The sequence below is a fragment of the Sorghum bicolor genome, chromosome 7, assembly GCF_000003195.3.
Source record: "Sorghum bicolor cultivar BTx623 chromosome 7, Sorghum_bicolor_NCBIv3, whole genome shotgun sequence".
In the NCBI taxonomy this organism is placed as follows: Eukaryota; Viridiplantae; Streptophyta; class Magnoliopsida; order Poales; family Poaceae; genus Sorghum; species Sorghum bicolor.
The window spans coordinates 59,579,144-59,601,853 of NC_012876.2; the positions used below are offsets into that span (position 1 = coordinate 59,579,144).

The window sequence follows — 22,710 nt, forward strand, 5'->3', positions numbered from 1 at the left end:
TTACCTATAATTTGTGAGATGAATCTTTTGAGTCTAGTTACTCCATGATTGGACAATGTTTGTCAAATAAAAACGAAATGCTACAGTAGCTTAAAAACAAAAAATTTTACGACCTAAACAAGGACTTAGTTATAGATAGAAAATAGAGTGGACTTGTCCTGACATTATTTTCCGAATTTCGTCGTCCTTCGTGGCCAGAGAAGCAATTTGTGGGCACCGAGGGCCGACGACCGCTTTGTGATGGGCCGTCCGCTCTTCTGGCCCTCTTGCCTCTTCACAGCGCTCCCTTCGTCGTCTTCGTCCCCTTGCTCGACCTCCCGTCCGTTTCCCGGTTTCCGAATGCCCACTCCGACCAAAACCCTAGCTGCTTCGTGAAGGCGGAGGGGAGGAGATGGCGGCAGCGGATGGGAGCGGCGGCGACTACCGGGCCAGGGGCGGCGGCGTTGGCGGTCGGATTGACCGGCTGGTGGTGGAGAACTTCAAGTCGTACAAGGGCGAGCAGACGATTGGGCCCTTCGTCGACTTCACCGCCATCATCGGCCCTAACGGCGCCGGCAAGTCGAACCTGATGGACGCCATCAGCTTCGTGCTGGGCGTGCGCTCAGCGCACCTTCGCGGCGCGCAGCTCAAGGACCTCATCTACGCCCTCGACGACCGCGACAAGGAGGCCAAGGGCCGCAGGGCTTCCGTCCGCCTCTTCTACCGCCAATCCAACCAGGAGGAGCTCTGCTTCACGCGCAGCATCACCGGCGGTGGCGGCGGCAGTGAGTACCGCATCAACGGCAGCCCAGTCACCTGGGACCAGTACAACGCCAAGCTCAGATCCCTCGGCATCCTCGTCAAGGCCCGCAACTTCCTCGTCTTTCAGGTCTCTCCATTTATTCCCTTCGTCATTGTATATTCCTGATTTAAACAGTCTCGGGTTTAATTAGGGCAGGGAAACTGTCCATTTGCACTGCAGGGTGATGTGGAATCCATCGCCTCCAAGAACCCCAAGGAGCTCACCGCTCTCCTGGAGCAGATCTCAGGCTCTGATGAGCTTAGGAGGGAGTATGACGAGCTGGAGGAGCAGAAAGCCAGGGCCGAAGAGAAGTCTGCGCTTGTCTATCAAGAGAAAAGGACCATTGTCATGGAGCGGAAGCAGAAGAAGGCACAAAAAGAGGAGGCAGAGAAGCATCTACGCCTTCAGCAGGACCTGGTCTGATATTCTTTGTGTGACCTTCGCATGCAGCTTAATTAATTTCTTCATGTTAATTATGTTGTCTCCTTGATTTTTTCCCCCAGAAACTGTTGAAGACAGAGCATTACCTTTGGCAACTCTATACCATCGAAAAAGACATCGAGAAAGTTGAAGCTGAGCTTGTGGAGGATAGAGAGTCTCTTCAGCAAGTGCAGGAAGAGAATCGATCCAGTGACTATGAACTGACTACAAAAAAGAAGGAGCAAAGTGTATTTCTCAAGAAAATGACAGTGTGTGAGAGGAATATAGCCAGGAAAAAGCTTGAATTTGACAAGAAGGTAAGTGCTTTTTAGTTCACTCGCTTGCAGTCTCACTTCACCAAAACTTGCATTGTGGAATTGTATGTATGGGCTACTTAGGAAGAATCATTATCATACTTCTTTCACTGAAATTGCTTACTTCTTCTGTACAACTGATTAATTGCATCATTCTAAGTTGCAATATTCTGTTCATGCTGTATCAAGGGTTTAGTAGGTCTCTCAACCGCATCCCTATATTGCCCACTCAACCTTCTGCTCACTTGTCCATGCCATGCATGTGGATGGCACACCCAACCTTCCGCTCACCACCTAGCATCCCTCTAGTATTTCAGCAAATACATATCTTTTTATGAGCTTAAGTCTTATAGGATTTTTACATGTTTTGGATGGGTCCAGTGATAGACTGATAGGCCAATACAATCAAAATGCTTTGTTGTTGATGATAATAATGGACTCAATGATAACATGATATGCTACCATTTAATATTCTTTTAGCTTAACTCTTGAGTAATGTCCTTGTTACTTAATGATTTGGCTGTTTTTATAAAATCATGTTCATTGTGGTATTGCTGAATATTTTTTCTGCTTCTAATTTATGATTATTGCTAGAGATCCTTTATGATAATAGCTGAAAGAGGAGTCTTGTCCTATAGAATTTTAAGTGCTGCTACTGGATATACTAATTACTAATAAAAACTATATATTGTAATTGTATCTCTATTTTCAGCAACCTGAGCTTCTTAAATTGAGAGAGCAAATATCTCGGCTCAAATCAAAAATCAAAAGTTGCAAGAAAGAGATTGACAAAAAGAAGGATGATCACAAAAAACATCTGGGAGAGTTGAGAAGGCTGCAAAGTGATCTGGTTGAGGTCACAGAAGCTATTGAGGAATTGAATGAGCAAGGACAAGATAAAAGTGGAAAACTGCTATTAGCTGACGACCAACTCCAGGAGTATCATAGAATGTGAGTGTGACCAGACATCTTATGCGCAGTCTTGATTTTATATTTAGTCCATCTTAGGCATCAGTGCATATTCGGTGTATTATTATTCGAGAGAATTATTTCCATGGCCCTGAAAAAAGCTCGGCTTACTTTCTTGACCCTTTATTTTTGAACTTACCAGTTTGGCCTGAAAGCTATCTTTAGTTTCTTATAATTTTAGGTGTTAAGCCAAGTGGGAAATGACGATTTTACCCCTGAGTGAAAAATGACTCAGTGTAGAGTTCAGTTTGTCTGTGTTTAATTTTGAGGAATAGTTCAAATGGTTTAAGGTTGTCATAGCACTTAAAATTCTGTAGGACAAGACTCCTCTTTCAGCTATTATTATCAAGGATCTCTAGCAATAATCATAAATTAAAAGCATAAAATATATTCAGCAACACAACATACTATCAACACCATTACCCTAACATTGGAGCTGTGAGGAAAGAAAAGGAAAAGAGGAAATGGAGCTTATCCCCTCTTTTAAAATCCCATTTCTGGGCTGTGGAAGGGGAAGACAGGTGGATTTAAAATCCCAGTGCTTCTAACTTAGCTAGGAACTAGGCCTGCATAGGTGGTCTATTCTGAAAGGTGGAATAGCCTGTTTCCTCCATTAGTTTTGAAGCAGTAATTGAATTCAGGCCTAGATTTTGCTCCACATCGAACCATGAACAAGAAAAGGCATGAGAGAAATATTGGCTAGTAATTCTGTTTTGTGAAGCCCCAATTCTTAACTGGAATGAACACTGAAGGACTCTGCCCTCCCTCTATTTATCCAGGAGATGGAAAGGCACTTCTCTCGTTTTTTTCTGTTATATTTTCTCCTTTTTTTTTAATTTTGAGGAATCACTAATAGAATTCAACCATCTGGGCGACCATATGCACAATACAACATGGAGTTGTATGCTGCATTCGGGAAGGATGAAACACTCCTGAAAAGGAGCCTATTCATTCTCTCCCAATTGGCTGGATCGTAGGGCTGGTGATTTAACCCCCCCCCCCCCCCCCCCCCCCCAAAATTCATTTGATTTGGTACGTATTTGCTGAGTCAACGGGTTGATCCCCTTTCAGCAGGTGTTTGATGTGTGTGTGTGTGTGTGGGAGGGGGGGGGGGGGGGGCTGAATGGTGAGTAGGGACGGGGTTATCCCTAAGGGGAATATGCCTCTCAGATTTGGAATATCCCTGTCCTGTGAAAGTGAAGGGACGGATTTGTTCCCTTTGGATGCTTTCATCTTCCATCAGGACTGGATAGGGCGGAGCTTGGGCGCAGGATGAAGACATGGCTCTAGTATGGGCTATAGGCGCTGGCATGGTGCCGAACCACAAGCAGCACGGATGAGGCGACTGGCTGGTGCTCTGACACGATGTGGCCCCTGTGCACGGTGTGAGTGACATGGTTTGCATATGCGAGAGGTTCAGCTATGAATAATCAAAATAAACAATTGAAGAGCCTACCTTGGTCTTTTACAGCACCTAAGTGGCCTCTTAACACTTTATTTGTGGGCCCACAGTGGTTTTGTGGCTACGCAACACTTGAACTGAAAAATATCTACACAACACTTGTACTAAAAAATATCATGCTTATCAAGGTAGCTGTTGAGTTTTCAGTATTTGATAACCACAAGTTTCTGGATACACAACCATCTCTTTGACATGATTTTGGGTTTGCTTTGTTAAAATTAACAAATATTAATTGGCCTTTTCCTCAGTAGCTCGCTCCATAACTGCTTTTGCCAATCATGACTAAAACAAATAACTTCAAACTTCTTATCCCACCATTTCCATTTATTATTCCTCTGGCTTCAATGCCATCCTGACTTCACTTACTTTTGTTACAGTAAGGAGGATGCAGGAATGAAGACAGCAAAGCTAAGAGATGAGAAGGAAGTTATAGACAAAAAATTAAATGCTGATGTTGAAGCAAAAAAGAATTTAGTGGAGAACTTGCAGCAGCTGGAAAGCCGCAAGGACGAGATATCATCACAAGAGCGTGAACTGCAGACAAAACTTAACAAGATTCTCCATTCTATCCCCAAGCTAGAAAATGAGCTCACACACTTGCATGAGGAACACGACAAAATTGCAAAGGAACGCCAAACTTCAGGGTTAGTCTATACCAAATTCGTTGATTTTTTGATATGGTGTAGCTTCAAGTCCTTTGGCACAAGTTTTCCTTCACTATCAATATGTTTTTAATTCTCAATACACTTATTAACATGTTTTGTGCAGATCTAGGTACCAAAATCTGAAGCAGAGGGTGGATGAAATAGAAACAAAACTACGGGAGCTTAAAGCTGACAAGCGTGAAAATGAGCGTGATGCTCGATTAAAAGAAACTGTTGTAACTCTAAAGCGGCTATTCCCTGGAGTCCATGGCCGCATGCTTGAACTTTGCAGGCCCTCACAGAAGAAATATAATCTTGCTGTTACTGTTGCCATGGGGAAATTCATGGATGCAGTTGTAGTGGAAGACGAGAACACTGGAAAGGAATGCATTAAGGTGCTCTTTCACAATTTTTGTTGCTAATTCTTCTACTCTTGTTTACTACAGCACTCAATCAGAGTACTTTTTCTTTGTTGCTTAATCCAAAATGCACTTTCTAGAAATATTGAACCTCTTAAATGGAATGAAATGCCCAACCCCTCATACTTGTTTGGGATGATATAAAAGGCCTAAACGCCTATATTTTTGTGATGCACTAACTCATATAGTCATGTGGATGTGAATAAATAACCCTTAGATGGATCCATATTTTTTGTTGAGATTGCAGTATCGCGCATCCTCATGTCCATTTGCATCATGCCAATGCAAATCTCATACAACGGAAATTTATGAAGTCATACATATTTAAAATGACTGTCTTTGGAGTCCTTGTTTAAATCTAGTGTGTAAAGTTTTACGGTGTCACATTGGCTGTCACATGAGGGTATTAAATCGAGTGTTTGATAGTAATAATGAAACAAATTACAGAAGTCCTCAATACTCCACGAGACGAATTTATTAAAGCCTAATTAACCTGTCATTAGCATATGTTTACTGTAGCACCACATTGTCAAATCATGGACTAATTCGGCTTAAAAAATTCGTCTCGCAAAATAGCCGCAATCTGTGCAATTAGTTATTTTTTAGTCTATATTTAATACTCCATGTATGTGTCCAAACATCCGATGGGGATAGGGAGTAAACTTTAGGAGGAGGAACTAAACAAGGCCGACTACATTATTTTCAAGAGGCAGCTGAACACAATTTTATCATTGCTACTCTATGTTAGTAAGGTAGTTATACTTATATATGTCTTAATGAAATATGCTTTCCTTTTGTATTTATCCATTCTGTTCTGCCTGCTGCATTCAAACTTCTGTTCTGCCTACAGCATTCAAACTTATATTCTTTCCTGCCTTTGCATTTAAACTTTCTGGCTAGACATAAGTTTAAATGAGTTACTTTATGTTCTGTGTGCTACAGTATCTGAAGGAGCACCGGGATCCTCCACAGACATTTATTCCCTTGCAATCAGTTCGTGTGAAGCCAATAATTGAGAAGCTGCGAACTCTTGGTGGATCTGCGCAGTTAGTTTTTGATGTCATTCAATATCCTTTTTTTAAAGTTGGCTTCTTGCTGTGTAAATTATAAATTATTGTATTTATTTATTTTTTGCAGATGAATTATTTTGAGTAGTCAAATCAAATGTCTATATTCTAGATGAACGTATATTTATGCACAGTACAGTAGTCTTGAAGCCATGCATATTAGATGTATTCTTGTTGTGTATATTATATATCTTTAATGCCCTCAAGAATTTTCGAAGTGGTTCAGTACCCATGCTGATGCTAATGAGTGCAGATGCCCAACGTTTCAAACATTTACCTGTTTCCCTACCATTGCTCAAAGTAATGCTGTTGTGAATTAATCTCTCACCATGTAAGTGTAGATACATTTGAAAGATTCACTGCTGATTTTTTGCTTCTGACCTGATCACTTTCATCAAATGTGCTATCCATCTTTTGCCTATATCTAGGCAATCTCTTGTTGATAAAGCTCCTCTACTGTATTTGCTAAAAGATGTGAATGCATCTGTCAGTAGGGAAAGATTTGTGTTTCCATGCCTTGAAACATGTACTTCATTCCTACTATTGCCTAAAATGTAAAATCATCATATTTTTGTGAATTAATCTCTCAACATAACAATGTATTTATGATTTCCATCAAATGTGATATCTGTCGTCTGCCCATATATTCATCCACTTTCTAGTAATATTTTCTTCTAATTTTGTACGAAGACATAGTTGCAACCTTTCACTAAGCCTTGCCCTTAGTTTTATTGTGCATGATTGCCTGCCCACTTGTGATTTTGCATTCTTTTTTGCAATAGTAGCTCATGGAGAAAAGTTAATGGCTCTTAAACTATACCAATTTTCTTGACATGTTGATTTTTGTACCTTAACATTGTACTTTTGACCGAGTTTTGGAGAAAGCAGTTCTGTATGCTGTTGGAAATACACTTGTCTGTGATAAACTTGATGAAGCTAAAGCCTTAAGTTGGAGTGGTGAAAGGTATAAAGGTAAGGGCATATATCTTGTGCTTATTCTGAGGCAACAAATTTTCTTGTTTGGTTCTTTTTATGCTTATTGTGATATACAATGTGTTGCATTTAGTTGTTACTGTTGATGGGATTCTGCTGACTAAATCTGGAACGATGACTGGTGGAACAAGTGGGGGGATGGAAGCTAGATCAAACAAATGGGATGACAGTGCAATAGAATGTCTGTATTATGCAATCCCTTTATTACATATTAAAATATGTGTGCTATTTGGCAATGTCTTACTAGCTCTTCTTGCAATTTATATTACAGCTTTGAAGAAGAACAAAAATAAGTTGGAAACTGAAATGTCAGAACTTGGTTCCCCCAGGGAGCTGCAGAGAAAGGAGCTTGCCATATCTGAGAAAATAACTGGACTTGAGAAAAAGTTGCACTACTCGAATGTTGAACAGGTTGGTTTGACTAATAAACCAGATAATGATTGATGATTTTTCCCCCATCATCTGAGTGAGTAAGAAAGTACTTTAACCTGTGGTGGAGGAAATTTCTTAGAGGGCAAGTCTATTTGACTCCATCTCATTTTTTCAGCTATTTGTTCAGTATGGCTCTTGGTCTTGGATATCGTTCCCTGTCTAAAGAAAAATACTTTTACGTGGTTTTAGCCTGAGTTGCCTGGGAAACATGACTTGCCAAATTGATTTCTATTGCCAATTATCTCTCTCCCTGCTAACTAATGTTTTTGTCCACTACTTCTAGCTTTGTATAGGGATCCTAGGCCAATGCTAGGTTCTCTCTGTCTCCCTTGCTCCCTCCCTTTGTGATGCTTCTCTGTATTAATCCATTGTTGAGACTCTTTTAAATTGAATCATTTGTGCAGAATAACCTTAGAGGGAAACTAGCTAAATTAGCATCTGAGAGGAGTAATATTGAGGCAGAGATTAAACGTCTGAAGCCTGGAGAGGAGGAGGTAATATTTTGTTGAAGATATTTCACCTGTTGTTTCATCAGGGCTGAACTGCTACTTTTGCATTGATTGCTTATTTTGTTTCTTTAGCTCGAGACCCGTATTGCTGAGAGGGAAGCAGAAGTAAGAAAACTTGAGAAAAAAATTAATGACATTGTGGACAAGGTGTACAGAGATTTTAGCATTTCAGTTGGTGTGAAGAATATCCGCGAGTATGAAGAAAGGCAGCTAAAAGATGTTCAGGCACTACAGGAGAGGAAGCTAAGCCTAAGTAACCAAATGTCAAAATTGAAATACCAGTATGTGACACAGTGACAAGGATTTAGCACTGATTAAAATTTCGCTTTGACTGCACATGCATTTTCGAGTATGAACAATATCTTGTTTTGCAGGCTTGAATATGAACAAAAGCGAGATATGCAGGCACCAATTGTGAAGTTAACGGAGACACATGAGTCCCTAGAGAAAGAGCTGAAGGGCTTACAGGAGAGAGAGTCTGGTGCTAAGGCTGAAGAGAAACACATTTTGACTCAGATGGAAGAACTGAAGACTGAGGCTGATGGTGCACATTTGAAGCATCTTATCTATTTTCTTGTTGATAGTTCTTGGTGAATTAGTTATAGTTAGAGAGTACATGTCACATTGTTCTATAACTTTTAAATCCAGCTCTTCCAAAGCTCTGCCTTCAAACCCTTGGCTCAGCAAGGCTCTTACAACTTGAAGAAACCTAAAATGCTTTCTTAAGGATGCATAAATTTTTTATTTAAATTCATCAACTATTGCATTATGGCATTTGGAAAATTTATCATCATTTGACATAAATGATTTATGTCAAATGGTGATAAATTTTCCAAATGCCATAATGCAATATTCATTCTTCTGTTGATATTTCTAGTGAATGCAATATTCATTCTTCTATTGATATTTCTAGTGATTTCATGGACCTCTTTATTGCCCTATACAGACTGGAAAGCCAAGTCGGACGAATGTGAGAAGGTTATTGATGAATTAAAGGAGCAGAATGGTAATGTTGCATCTACATTGGCAAAGCTGGATCGCCAAGTGAAATCAAAGGTAGGCTTTTCTAACAGCTGTCCTCTTTAATCAAGAGCTCTTTTATGTACTTTTAGCAGTGTCATGGTTGAGGTCTGTTCAAAGATTGTTTGCTTTGTTTGCTTGTGTATTGAAATATTGATGATAATAAAACCATCCATTGACTTGTAGGAGGCACAACTTGCACAACTTATATCACGCCAGCGGGAGGTTCATGAGAAGTGTGAACTTGAACAGTTGAAGCTTCCTACAGTAAATGACCCAATGGATACCGGAACATCCTCACAAGAACCAATCCTTGATTACAGCCAGCTTAGCAAAAGCCATCTGCAGGATATACGACCTTCTGAACGCGACAAACACGAGGCAGAGTTCAAAAAAAGAACAGGTGTGCTACTGGCTGATATTGAGCGCACTGCTCCTAATCTAAAAGCACTGGATCAATATGATGCACTCCAAAGAAAGGAAAAGGAGGTTACTGAAAGGTTTGAAGCAGCTAGGAAAGAAGAACGAGAGATAGCTGATAAATATAACTCAGTCAAGCAAAGGAGGTATTGCCCAATCATTTTCTTATCACCATATGAAGTTCGTGACTTAGAATTAAGTTATTTTCTAGGATGCTGTATCTTTTGTAAGGACCTGAAAGATTTCTTCCATTGCACTCTGGAGCACTCATGCTATCTTTTTCTTTATGGAACTGAAGTTATTTGTCTTTTACTCCCTCCGTCCTAGAATAGAAGGCATAACTGTTTTTTCTCCTAGTCCTGTAATACAGGGTGCCCAATTCTTAACATTCGTATAGTTGCATGCATAATTTAATACGCTGCCGGTTGCATGGCTCTGCGAGGTTGATAAAAATTAAGCATGTGGGACCGGGGAACAATTAAACGTGGAAGCTAATTGGTTAGCCTGTTTTGCATGCACACATGTGGCGTCCCAGTAAAATGGGCGCAAGCCAAAGCACCTCTATTGCATGGAAGTTAGGGCGTGTTTGGTTGGAGGTGCTAAAATTTAACAGGTACTGTAGCATTTTGTTTTATTTGGCAATTAGTGTCCGATCATGGACTAATTATGCTCAAAAGATTCGTCCCACAAATTATTCTCTAGCTGTGTTTTTAGTTTCGTAAATAGTCTATATTTAATACTTCATGAATATGTCCAAACATTAGATGTGATGGGAGCTAAATTTTAGCATGTGGAGCCAAACAGGGCCAGGGAGTTTGCGCCTTCTATTTTAGGACGGAGGGAGTAGATGATAGTCTGGTTATATTGGTGATGCTAGAAGAAAGCTCTAAGGTGTTTTTACACTGATAACTTCTTTCTTAATTTACACTGTACTGATGCAAGTTTTTGTTAATGTTCTTGCAATGCACGCTTTCTTTTTTAAATAAAATACTCAGACATGGATGCATAGTTGGTTTTCAGCTGATTGTAATTTCAGATTATCTTTGGTCAAATTAGAATGAGGTTAGGTATATCTGGGTTGAGTAAATTCCAAAGAACTGTACTACTTTGGTAAAACTCATCACAGACCAATGTTCAAAAAGGCGCCTAGGAAAACGCCTTGAAACGCCTAGGCTCGCCTAGGCTCTAGGCTGTGGGTCGTCACCTAGAAACCGCCTAGCGCCTTCTTGAACTTTGTCACAGACCATACTTTTAAAGAAAAAATATCATAGAGTGGTACTCCTTTTTGCATGACATTTGATGAGATCACAACACCCAGTTTAACCATTAGCATCATTGTCAGTCCCGTGAAGGTTACATGATGGCAGTGTTTAGAACTGGTTTTCTGAAAGGGAGTTCTCTAAAAGTATTACTTGAAAGTGTGGTTTTGTAAATAGTTTTGATGAAAGCAGATTGGCGTTGTTACTTATGGATTTTATGTTAATAATTTAATATGTATCACAGTATTGGTATTCGTCTCAAACATGTGTGTCAATTGTCAAGTATCCTTTGAGATCATGCTCGAGGCCTGGGCAGCTTGCAAACAGAAAAAAGAACAAGTAAACCTTGCAACAGTAACCTGTAGGCAATTTGGCACAATCAATCGTATAGTGCTTGAGAACAGAACCAGCTATGTTCCACTTTTGCCCTTGTCATTACATGCATCAATGTAATGTGACAACTTGGATGTTGGTCTGCTATGTTAGAGGATTGCGCCTTACCTGTTGTTATTTCTATTGGTGCTTAGGTATGAGCTGTTTATGGAGGCCTTTGATCACATATCTAAAGGCATTGACAAAATCTATAAGCAGCTGACAAAAAGCCATACACATCCACTTGGAGGAACAGCATATTTAAATCTAGAAAATGAAGACGAACCATTTCTACATGGAATCAAGTACACAGCTATGCCACCTACCAAACGGTTTAGAGATATGGAACAGTTATCTGGTGGGGAGAAGACTGTTGCAGCACTGGCCTTGCTTTTTGCCATTCACAGGTATAAAATGTTTCTAGTACTTTTTTCTTTCATTGTAGTTCGGAGCTTGCAGATGTCAGATTTATCCATTATTAGTAGTTTTGCTACTTGTTTCTTTTATATGTTTTAGTTTTGTTCTAGTATTGAAATGTTTATGTTCGATGCTTCTTGAGTACCTCTTTGGTATTTGGGTATGCCAAGACCAATAAATTAGCACAGAAGTATTCAGAATCAGTATTTACTGGCCTTCCCAGGAGTTTGATAAGGGTAGAGCACTGTTAAAGGGGGAATATATATATGTGTATATATTTTTCTGTATGTTGTGATGCATGGTTATCTTGCTTCACCTTCTGCCTCAATCAAGTCACGTAAAGTTTTGTGGTAATTGCAGTTTCAGGCCATCACCGTTCTTCATATTGGATGAAGTAGATGCTGCTCTAGACAATTTAAATGTGGCCAAGGTTGCTGGGTTTATCAGATCAAAATCATGTGACCGTGTCGCTGATGAACAAGGCAGTGATGGAGCATGTGGTTTTCAGAGCATAGTCATATCACTGAAGGATAGTTTTTATGACAAGGCCGAAGCACTTGTTGGTGTTTATAGGGACTCAGAACGAAGGTAAGTTGGGCATATATTACTGCACTGCACTTGCCTTTTTTCCCCCCTCTGTGCGTGTGCGTGTGCCTAATTAACACAGTGATTGGATATGCAGTTGCTCGAGCACTCTCACCTTCGACCTCAGAAAGTATAGGGAAGCATGAAACAACTTTTGTTGGATATATATATAGTTGCCACTGTATGTGATTGCTTTTTTTTAGATAAAGAACTGTATGTGATTGCTAGCTAGCTGTCGTGAACCTTAGACGTTTTAACTACTTGTGTACATAGTCGCGTAAGCTATTAGCTGAACAGGACACTTGAATATTCCTGATTCATGTGGTAGGTTTTATGGCTTGATGTTTCCAACATGCATGTACCTTTTTACCTATTAATTATTATTTATCCCCACGGTTCGCCCAACATCAAGTGCAGTGGCTCCCAGAATTTGGTGAAATTGCAAATCAGCAAATGGCATGCACATTAATCCTAATTAGTTTTGCGGATGCTAAAGCACAGGTTTCTGGATATTTGCGAGAAAATCTCCACCGGTTTTTCATCCGTGTTTATCATAAGTAGCAAAAATAAAGGACGAGAGGCAACTTAATGGAGCTAGAGAGAGAAGGAAAAAAAGAAGATAGAAATTACAGTAATCGTCCGGTCAATTTAATTTAATAATAATTAATCTAGAGGAGAAGAAGAGAGATTACTAGTACAGTAGCCGTCGCCCGAGCAATCAAGGACGTGAATTGTCAGTCGGCGGAAAGCTGGCGCTGCAGCTTCTTGGTTGTCCTCCGCTGCTCCGGTTGCGACAGGCTCTGGAAGCCTGACGCCCTGCTGGGGGTCAAGGACAAGGAGCCGAGCAACCTGGCGGACCATGTGCTGGTGCTGTCCTCCGCCGCCAGGTGGGCGTCCCAGGCGTCGTCCATGAGCCCCTGGTGCTGGTCCTCGCCGTCGCCTTCGTCCACCGTGGCCGCCCACTGCCTGCCGCTCCTGTAATTCGACGAGGCCCAGCAGTCGTCGTCGGCGGTGTAGGCGTCGCACTTCTTGTCGTGGCGGTAGTCGGCGTCGGAGGCGCAGGTGAGGCACATGGTGGGGCTGTCGGAGTAGTGGGAGGAGCCGCCGAAGGACCAGGTGCGCGAGGTCCTGGAGGAGGCGGAGGACGACGCCGAGGACGGGGACGACGACGACGTCGGGCTGCCGAAGCCGAAGCCGTGCACCTCGTGGGAGGAGACCCTGATGGCCCTGCGGCGCGCCTCCCTGAGGCGGTCGGCGTCCGTGAGCAGCGACAGGACGCTGTCGGTCCGGCGCTGCATGCAGGCGCCCCAGTTGAAGCCCTTGTCGTCGACGTAGTTGAAGCTGCGGAGGTCGTGCATGGCGGGCATGTCGGGCAGGAACTCGCGCGGCAGGTCCTCGGGGCCGTGGGTCAGCAGGAACTCGAGCACCACCAGCGCCTTGTACACGGGGCGCCACTCCTTCCAGTCGGCGGCGCGGCTCAGCCTCTGGTGCAGCACCTTGGCGATCCTCCACATGTCGTCCATGTCGAAGGCGGCGTCCGCGATGCACGCCAGCGTCTTGGCGTCCGGCACGCACGCCTCGTTGTTGGTCGCCTCCTGGACCAGCCTGCATGGCCGGTGCATGCATCATCAATTGATATCGGATCACATCAACATCATCAAAGGCCGGCATGCACTCACAGCTCTGCCGGCGTCACGTCGCCCAGCGCCAGCCTCGCCTGCTTGTACTTGTCCAGCAGGAAACCCGACGCCTGCCGCTTCACCTGCCCGGCCAGCAGCTGCCACCGCGCCGTGCTTGCGGCCATCGTCGTCGTCGGTGGCGGCGGCGGCAGTCCGTCTTAATTGGAATCGATCCAGCCAGTCGCAGCAGCAAACAACGCAGGCAAGTGAATGAATCTACCTATCAATCCCAAACCCAAACGCATGCTGCAAAACTAGTGGTGGTGGTGGAGAATGGAGATGAGATGGCCGGAGAGACAAAGGCGCAGTCGTGGGACGGATGGACGGTCGAGGCCGGCCGGCCGGCCGGGCATGCATGCGCGACTATGCTTGCACAGCCACTAGGCCAAGCCAACCACCGACCGAATCGCGCGTCCTTCTCGCCGCCGCAGCCGGACCGGGTCTGTTACAAATCCATTTTTCTTTTTTCTTTTTTAAAAAAATCCTTTTACAAATAGACGTCAGTGTGAATCATCATGCAACCAAATTGCAAACAGTGTTTCCTCAACGACAATGTCTGTCTTAATCATCAAGACATGTACAGGAATTCAAAAATAAAAAAAAATATAATTCTAATTCCAATTTCACATTAACATGTAGATGTTGTTTAACTTATAGTAACACTATCTTCGGCAGTACTTTCAGCGAACGAACAATATTTTTCTTTCACAGAATTTCAAGATAAGCATTAGCATAAGCCAAATTTCAACGAAACAAACACTATCTGGACAATAAACGTGTGCAGACTCACTGGACCATCAGCGGCAACCGAAATGCGAGTTCTCAGACTTCCAAACCGACGTCTTCAACTTGGTTGGCAACGTCCACATGGAAGCGACCACTTTCTCATTCATCGTCAGGGTCATAGTTTGCACACACACCTTTATATTACCACATGATCGAGCAGGAAGACAGTTTGGATAGGCTCAAGATACCAAGCTTTATGTACATTTTCTAAAACTATGCTCTATATTATGGTTTCATATACATTTTCTAAAACCATGCTCTATATTATGGCGTCTAGCGTGATTTTAGGAAAATATGAAACTGGTTTCATATTTTAACTGAGTCAACAGATTTTCTATGATTTTTTCCCCTAAAATTAAACCAGCTTTTATAATTTTTAAATGCACATTTATTCCAAAATTATATGGATAATTATTTTAACGTAATTCTACATTTTTTGATTAAGCCAATTGATCCTAAACTATCATGAAAATCCGATTTGCATTGGCTGATGTGATGCCATGTAAGACAGCTGACGAGTTAGTGCCACTTCAGCTAAGGAGATAAATTGGACAGTTTCAATAGTTAAGAGCCTACATATTCAATTTTTCGATTGAAGGAGACAAATTTAACTTGAACAATAGTTGAGAAAAATAAACGAGCCGAGTCTGAGCAAGCGTCCAGCTCTAGATGCAACGAGCCGACAGCGACAAACATAGCATCTACACTATTATTCAAGTTGAAAATTCGATTACAATCGTCACAGATTTATTCGGAAAAGGCAGTAGCATTCTGCAACAATTAATCGTTTGTTCCACTCTGGATTATTTACCGGAACCCAACAACAAAACAACCCATACAGGCAGCAGCGCAGCACAGATTCAAAAAAAGCACGTAGCACCTAGTATCCCATTGTACACCGGTTTTGTAAACAGCATAAGAATACATCTCTACCGTCCGAAATCCATCCCATAACTACACAGGCCAAAGTTGAACCCCAACTGTGGCCTCCGCGAACACCCTTCAAACTAATCAATCTTGACGTTCGAGTACTAATCAATCTTGACGTTCGAGTACAAGAGGGTGTCCCTGGTAAGTGGCATGTTCATAAGCAAGCAAACCTGCACAGATAGCACAACACTTTAGGGTTTGGGCAGCCAAAGACAAACAATTGTTAAACATGTGTCCCTGGTAAGTGGCATGTTTCCATCTCCTGCATCTATCTAGAATTTTCGTTAAACAATTGTTGAAGTGTGTCTCAAGTTTAATGCAGGAGGGTATGTGAGGAGTTGTTATGCTCACCCCTATGAGAGTTGAAACAAGCAGGATGATCCCTGTAATCCATGCCAAACTCTTTCGAACAAGTGCCACAGAGGCTTCTTTAGTCTTGCTTGCTTCTTCTAGTCGTCTTGAAATGTGCAGTGAAGAAGGTGCGTCAATTATGGATCCTAAGGATGATGAAGCCTCCTTTGTGGATATTACCAGCCCAACAATTTTCCCTATTTAGTTGTCACAGCCAAAAACAGATTGTCATCAGCGTATACTAAAGGTATAAAAGGTGCATTAATTTGCAAAAGGTAACTGCAATGTTTGAAATAAGGGAATCCAACTTCATTAGAGATGGATTCTCTGTAGGAGGTTCACATCCCTCCTCTACAATTCCAAACAAGACCCAAGATATGTATGAAGCAACAACAATTTTAAAACCATCGAATGCTATAGTTCTTAATTCATTCAATAGAATAGAGAACAGAACAGAAGCTACAGATGCACAAAGAAAAGGGTTGACTATGAGTAGTACAGAAGAGTCAAGAGAGCAAAAGCTTATGTTTGATGTCATATTTAATGGAATTGGTAATACCTTTGTATGCTTCATGTAGGGACTGGAATGATTTGGTGACAGCTCTCTGAACTACTTCAGTTGCCTGCTTAACAATTTCAGTGGAACCATATTCATTCTCCAGAGCCTACAAAATCCATCAAATTGGTGAGTGCATATCAATACTAACATAAAGAAATCATATTACAGACTAGAGACACATATTTACATCAAGGACACAAGGAATTAGATCAGAGGTCGGAGTAAACATGGACAGTGCCAAGGCTTCAGATTAGCGTTTGGTACTCATATATAGAAATCAGTCACCCAGTTTTAATTTTAAATTACAAAGTAATAACTATTTTGTTGTACAATTACCTTTATTCCTGTGAAGTGGCATTCTAGTAGCTCTGCGGGGTTCATGACACCTGAGAAATCTTCGTGAACCTGGATCGCCCTCTCGATAGTCTTAAGAAGGGAAGCCAAGCTGGACACAAATTCCATGTCTGCTTCCTGTAAATAAATGCATTGCAATGAAGCCAGGACTTGAGATGTAAAAAAAGAATGCAAGCATGGTACTTTTCAAAAAGTAATAATATAACATAAAATGCAGTAAGATATTCAGTTACACATATACATACTGCTATATATTGTTTCATGGTAATAAATTATGGTATTACTGTAATAGAAAAAAATGCAATCCAGAGGTGGAGGGGGGCAGCATGCTAGCTGCACATGTGTGAATTATGCTTGAGGAAACAAATTCAGTTATGCGGTTCAGCAAGGTAGGTAGGAAGCATTTTTGTGTGCAATAGATGGAGTGCTGACCTTATCAAGTAGCAAAGTGAGACTGTTTCCACTCTCCAAGGGAATGACTAGTTTGCTGCTAGACTTCTGATAAGATCCCTCCAACCAGTTTGCCTGAAAAATAATTAATGGATTACAATTTGTACATAGAAAGGTTATGCACCGTACTATATTTCTCTTACTTACCAAGCTGGAAAGTTCATTATCAAGATAATCTGATCGAGAAAGATCTAGAGATTCATCTGAATGAATGACAATTAAATCATCTGTATCTGAAAAGTAAATAATGGATAAAAAGAATATGTCAACAACAACAAGAACCCATATGTGGGGCATCCAGGTTCAGAAGCAGAGAGAGATGTACAAATCCACAATAAGAAGCATCAGTTAAACCTGAAAGCCCTGTATCAGCGCTGTTTGCACCTTCAATCCTGGTCTTGAAAATGTTGCTGCCTTCAGATACGAAGCTAGGGGCTGAGGCTGACACACAAGCAGGAGGGGGGATTCAGTTGCTAGATTAGAATGCACAGAAATTCACAAATACTGATACAAAGCATTACCATCGGTCCCAGCAATTTGCATAAGGAAAACAGCACGCGGTCTATCAAATGGATTGGGAAGAAGCACTTTGTTCAACTGAAAATCACAAAACAAAGACTGAGGCATTCTGGCAGTGTAGGGGGATGCATGTAGAGGTCAGCTGGTTCCAGGATTCAGTTTAAATAACCTTCGACGATGAAATCGCTGGTAGGGAGGTTGGCGCTGCAAAACCAAGCAAGACAGAAACAGCCGCAGAAACTTCATTTAACGACATTGAAGCGTCCTGCAGTAACACGATGATGCCATGTATATTAGCCAGCAAAGTATGACGATCACATAACGGGAGTTCTGTAGTTGTGTATGTCAGACTACAATACCCAATGGTAACTAGTGCTTACATAAGTAACTAATCTAGCTAGCTATGACGCTCAATGTCAAAACAGATCTAAGAAGATTCGTTGGTTCCTCTCTTTTTCCTCCTAATAAAGAGAGCTTGGATGGGGAAATTCGGTACGAAACCTGGCCGTCGGCTTGCTGGTCCCGCAGGTAGCGGTGCGACGCGGCGTCGATGAAGACGGCGGAGGCTTCGCCATGACTCTGCGCCTGCCCCTACCACCACGCGACACGACAGGACAGGAGATGAGCACCACCGTCAGCGGCAGGTGGAGACACATCGGAAGGGAAAGAGGAAGAAGAAAGTAAGATCTTACCGGAGCAGCAGCAGCCAAGGCGAGAAAGAGAGCAAGGAGGAGGAGGTGGCGGCGGCAGCGAGCCATGGCCACCGACCTTGCTCGAGAACGATCGGATCGCCGAGTGGCAGCAGCAAAGATTGGATCTTGAATTGATGAGACGACGAGGGGAGGAGACGAGAGGGGATCGGGGAGACACGACGACGCCACCACCACGAGCGTGCTTTGCTGGGCCTTTTACTTCTTGTTATGTTATACTTGTAGAACGGGCCACGCCTTGGAAGGCCCAGTCCAGTATGTTGAAAGAGGTTTTTCTCTTCTAAATGAGCCGCCAGCTTCCAGGCCGAGAAGCAGGGGCCACGTGTCCAAAAAAACCGCTGGCCATCGGATCTTTCAGTGAACGCTCCAGATTGATCGAAGCAGATTTCGCCGGAAGCAGCTTCTGCGGCTCCTCCTTCGCTTCCATCGGCTTTCTCTCTGCTTCTCTCAGTGTTGTACGGCTTCTGCTCTGGAGTCATCCCACCAAATATATACGGCGGCTCCAGATTCTCCTTCATGATCCTTCCACACACCAAAAAAACCCTGACCCCGACGCGTCTCCTCTCCCGTTCGCGGTTCGCCTCTCCCTGCACCACCGCCGCCCTCCTCCCCCAGCCCCGGCGGTGGCCGTCGCAGGCTATGGAGTGGCGTGTTTGGGACCTGACGGTGGCCGCAGGCACGCCTTCCCCCGTCGTTGCCTCCTCCCGTCAGTTTGCGTGTTCTTGATGAAACCCTAGCTTCCTGTTCTCGATGGCCCCGGCGGCGTCGCGAGCCACACCTGGCGGCGCAAGCGCGTGGCGCGGCCGACCCCGGCTATGCATGGCCTCTTTCTCGCTGACGGCGGCGGCGGCTCAGCTCGGGTCGGTTCCTCCCTTCTCTTCTTATTTCTCCCATTCTCCCCTACCTTTGACTCGCTCCCCCTTGGCTGTGGATGGCGATTTGTATTCAGATGGATTGTCCGCATCAGCTGCCTCCCCTACCTCCACTTTGTTGCGTTGCCAACATGGCTGCTCTGCTTGTTGCGGTGGAGGATGTGGCTCAGGCGCACGGCGCCCCTCCTTCGACAGCTGGGGTTCACCCTAGGCACTTTTTACCTGTAAACCGAAAACCGAACCGAACCGAACCGAAATTGCGGTTTATTCGGTTTTCGGTTGCGGGTTCGGTTATGGTTTTTGTGGTATTCGGTGTTCGGTCTCGGCTTCGGTTTTATACTGAAACCGAACCGAATAACCGAATAAACCGAAATACCCTCTTTCACTTCTTTATCGCGGGTTATTTACTGTTTCAATAATGAAGAACTTTTGAAACTATGTTTGCTGCCTTGTTGATTTGTGTACTATGAGAATGTGAGATACTGAGATGCACTACTTTTAAATTTTTATGTTAACATATTGTTTTAATATGCTGTTGCTTGCAATCTGCTGTTGTTTAAATATGCTGATGCCATTATATTCGGTTATTGCGGTTAAAAACCGAAAACCGAATTTACAAACCGAACCGAAATTCTGCGGTTTTCATTTTTTTTTGAATAACCGATCGGTGCTTATTTGTTGGAAACCGAAATATTTGTAACCGAACCGAATTTGCGGTTATAACCGAACGCCCAGGGTGAGCTGGGGTAGCCATGCTAATGCTGGATCTACCGCGGCTCATCAGTCACATGACGCATCTTCCATGAGAGGTGAGTAGGGCCGTCACTCTATCATTCTGTATTTTTTTTCTCTTCACGTGTATAGAGTAATTATATCTGGTGTGGTTATTTTAATTCTTTTGAATTTAGCATTGCATTATAGAACAAATGGCGGAGGCCATGAACTATATGGTCTATGGTGGTGATTACTATTACTTCTTGAAATTCATTTTGGATTCGTAATTTTTTTAATAAATATTCCAATGGTCTAATTGATTTTTCCCCTCCAGAGAATGCCACGTACTCCCTTTTATTTGTCTACAACTTGATCCGAAATGCTCAGGACAATCGACCAATAAATGACTCATTCATGGTGGGAAATGGCTGTAGAGCTCAAATTAGTTGCCATTGATCAATGGTAGGTAGACTTAAAGCAGCCATTTTCTATATTATCAGTTGTTCAGATTGTCTTTTCATCCTTGACAAAGAATATTACTGAAGAAAAGACATTGCCTGGAAATTTACATGTCATAAGAATTAATTAACTATTTCAAATATTGCCATTCAATATTTTTGCGGCACATGAAATTAGCTTTAGAGATAGATAACAATCTTAGTCAATTGAAAAGCCAAAACATCTTACAATTTGTAGCGGAGAGAGTAGCTTACAAGGTGGATAGGATGATTTGTGTACAACCATGCTACTAATTGGTATCTTTTGAATCAAAGTAATGCATATTAGATTTTTTATGGTCATAGAAGTTTTCTGCCATCTCATCTATGAATGTGAGAGAAGCCATTTGTAATGTGGGATTTGGCTATCGGTAGGATTGAGGTCTGTGCCAAGATCATTTTCTCAGACATCTTAGCAGGCAATCATATTTACAGTTACCAATGATGGTTCAACAGTTCAGCAGTTGCATCTTAAAGTTTGCTCTGGGCAGGTTTGCTTAATGTGATTGATGTTGTTTCTTCCATTTTCAGTTATGCAAAGGATCGATGAGTTTGTGGGCATTGCACAGTTGCTGGTCCTGTGTGTGCTGAGGTCAGATTACTTATTTATTGCCTGAGTTATTTATATCACTTCCTTAGCGCATTGGTCAAATAACACAGAAATGCTGAAACTGGCATTTTCCTGTACATGTCTTTACCTATTATCTTTACATAGATTATATGGTTGCAGCACTTGGAAAATTTGGCAAACAAAACAACCACTCAGAACATTTCCTTGTTACCCATGTTACAGTATTTTCTCCTATGTGTTTGTCGTTATTAGAACACACCTTTTCTTTTTTGAGTAATTTTTCAGGGTCCTTTGTGATGGGAAGTATGGATTTTTGTTTTTGTTCAGCCAATCTATGATTATTAGAAATTTAGAGTAGCCATAGTTTTTTCTATACAAAGACCCATTTTCATTTATTTGTGATCTATTCCTTTCTTGTTTTGTCACCACCTCTAATAACCTATCATCCATGTTAGAATTTTAGGCAATATCACTTTTCCAAGTTGCTTTCAGAATATATGCAGGATGTTGGTTATGCCGTTTTCCTTACTAATTTGGTCTTTCTCAGTCAATGAACCTGTCTCGTGATTTCAGCAGAGTTTCCCTTCCGTTGCAGTTTAGGAGATTTTAAGCAGATCCAAAATGTGATGAGCCTACGGAATGATATGGTGTATGGTTTAAATCCATCTGATCGAACGGGTATGAAAGAATTATCTTCTCAAATTTATTCTCGCCATCGTATTGTTCTTTAATTGATGTCGTTGACTGACCTCTTAAAATTGTTTGGCCATGGCCTATTGAAGATGAAGTTAGCACAGATCTTGTCAGCCAGTGTCGCTGAAATCAACAAACTTCTGCAGTTTGTGAGTATACAAATCTAATGTTGGTTCCGAGCACATGCCCTATTTCCAAAGATTACATTGTCAAACACTTTTGGTTGTCCGCGAGTGCTTTTGGTTCTCCTGTTTGTTTGAGTTTTCAATACAACTACATACAGAGGTTGTTCTTTGAACTCAAGTGGAATACATGCAAGCCTAAAGAATAAATACAACAAATGTCATTGTATTCTTGCTTTAGAAATCCATCTAATATTTTTTTTCTTCTTGTGCACAGAATAGTTCCTGTTTTACTTCAAGCTCTGTCAGATCCTCTCGGTACTTCAGGTCAAAATGTTCAGCCACCATATGTAGTGCAACATGTACAGAATAAAATGTCAGCAACCATCATGCATGAACATATGTACCTGTGAACTTTATATATGTTCTCTTAAACTCAACTTTTAGATGGTGCAGCCGCGCTTCACCATGCTGCATATTTCTCTAGCGTTTTCTTGTGAACTCCATAGCCATGTGAGTTTATACTACATTCTTTCTATGCCTTATGATATATATGACAAACTTTGAACGGTCAGTTTATACTATATTCTTTCTATGACTTATGATATATATGACAAACTTTGAAAGGTCAGTGCAAAATCTACAGAATTTCACATGCACAGGCGCGCGATGGCGCGCGCATTTCACTAGTTTTTTTTTTAACAATGTTGAAAGAGGACTGTGGTAATCTCTTCATCCACAAAAGAACGCAACTTCCTCTATTCTAGAAAAAGAAAAAAAAAACAAAAGAACACAACTAAGTTTATGTAAATAGTATTAA

General features: G+C 42.0%; 3 protein-coding genes and 1 long non-coding RNA gene across 11 annotated transcripts; 2 read left to right on the forward strand and 2 right to left on the reverse strand.

The window, feature by feature from the left end:
- LOC8056915 (structural maintenance of chromosomes protein 1) lies at nucleotides 248–12,494 on the forward strand. Its single transcript, XM_021465206.1, has 18 exons — nucleotides 248–868; nucleotides 962–1,198; nucleotides 1,285–1,518; nucleotides 2,228–2,466; nucleotides 4,324–4,590; nucleotides 4,715–4,985; nucleotides 5,952–6,076; nucleotides 6,939–7,048; nucleotides 7,143–7,250; nucleotides 7,341–7,480; nucleotides 7,906–7,995; nucleotides 8,083–8,291; nucleotides 8,385–8,554; nucleotides 8,957–9,066; nucleotides 9,217–9,596; nucleotides 11,237–11,488; nucleotides 11,859–12,086; nucleotides 12,181–12,494. The coding sequence occupies exons 1-18, from the start codon at nucleotides 392–394 to the stop codon at nucleotides 12,227–12,229; spliced, it is 3,696 nt and encodes a 1,231-aa protein (XP_021320881.1). The 5' UTR covers nucleotides 248–391; the 3' UTR covers nucleotides 12,230–12,494.
- On the reverse strand, nucleotides 12,586–15,084 carry LOC8083569 (epsin-3). The gene is made up of 2 exons (XM_002445608.2): nucleotides 13,763–15,084; nucleotides 12,586–13,688 (listed from the first exon to the last, which is right to left on the reverse strand). Exons 1-2 carry the CDS (start codon nucleotides 13,885–13,887, stop codon nucleotides 12,818–12,820), a joined length of 996 nt encoding a protein of 331 aa, XP_002445653.1. The 5' UTR covers nucleotides 13,888–15,084; the 3' UTR covers nucleotides 12,586–12,817.
- Nucleotides 15,233–18,607, reverse strand: LOC110437066. Of its 3 annotated transcripts, none has more exons than XM_021465209.1 (11): nucleotides 18,404–18,607; nucleotides 18,213–18,296; nucleotides 17,881–17,976; nucleotides 17,714–17,789; nucleotides 17,547–17,633; nucleotides 17,340–17,425; nucleotides 17,175–17,267; nucleotides 16,725–16,859; nucleotides 16,389–16,494; nucleotides 15,830–16,026; nucleotides 15,233–15,648 (listed from the first exon to the last, which is right to left on the reverse strand). In XM_021465209.1, the coding sequence occupies exons 1-11, from the start codon at nucleotides 18,467–18,469 to the stop codon at nucleotides 15,580–15,582; spliced, it is 1,095 nt and encodes a 364-aa protein (XP_021320884.1). In that variant the 5' UTR covers nucleotides 18,470–18,607; the 3' UTR covers nucleotides 15,233–15,579. The 3 variants fall into 3 exon arrangements, with proteins under 3 accessions (XP_021320884.1, XP_021320885.1, XP_021320883.1); XM_021465210.1 differs by having other exon boundaries at nucleotides 17,547–17,627; nucleotides 18,213–18,302; XM_021465208.1 differs by having other exon boundaries at nucleotides 18,213–18,302; nucleotides 18,404–18,606.
- LOC110437068 lies at nucleotides 18,767–22,474 on the forward strand. Of its 6 annotated transcripts, none has more exons than XR_002455126.1 (6): nucleotides 18,767–19,281; nucleotides 19,371–20,469; nucleotides 21,036–21,096; nucleotides 21,671–21,753; nucleotides 21,858–21,917; nucleotides 22,168–22,474. It is a non-coding gene; the product is annotated as an uncharacterized LOC110437068 (long non-coding RNA). The 6 variants fall into 6 exon arrangements; XR_002455124.1 differs by having other exon boundaries at nucleotides 18,787–20,102; nucleotides 20,342–20,469; XR_002455127.1 differs by having other exon boundaries at nucleotides 18,771–20,469; nucleotides 21,858–22,053.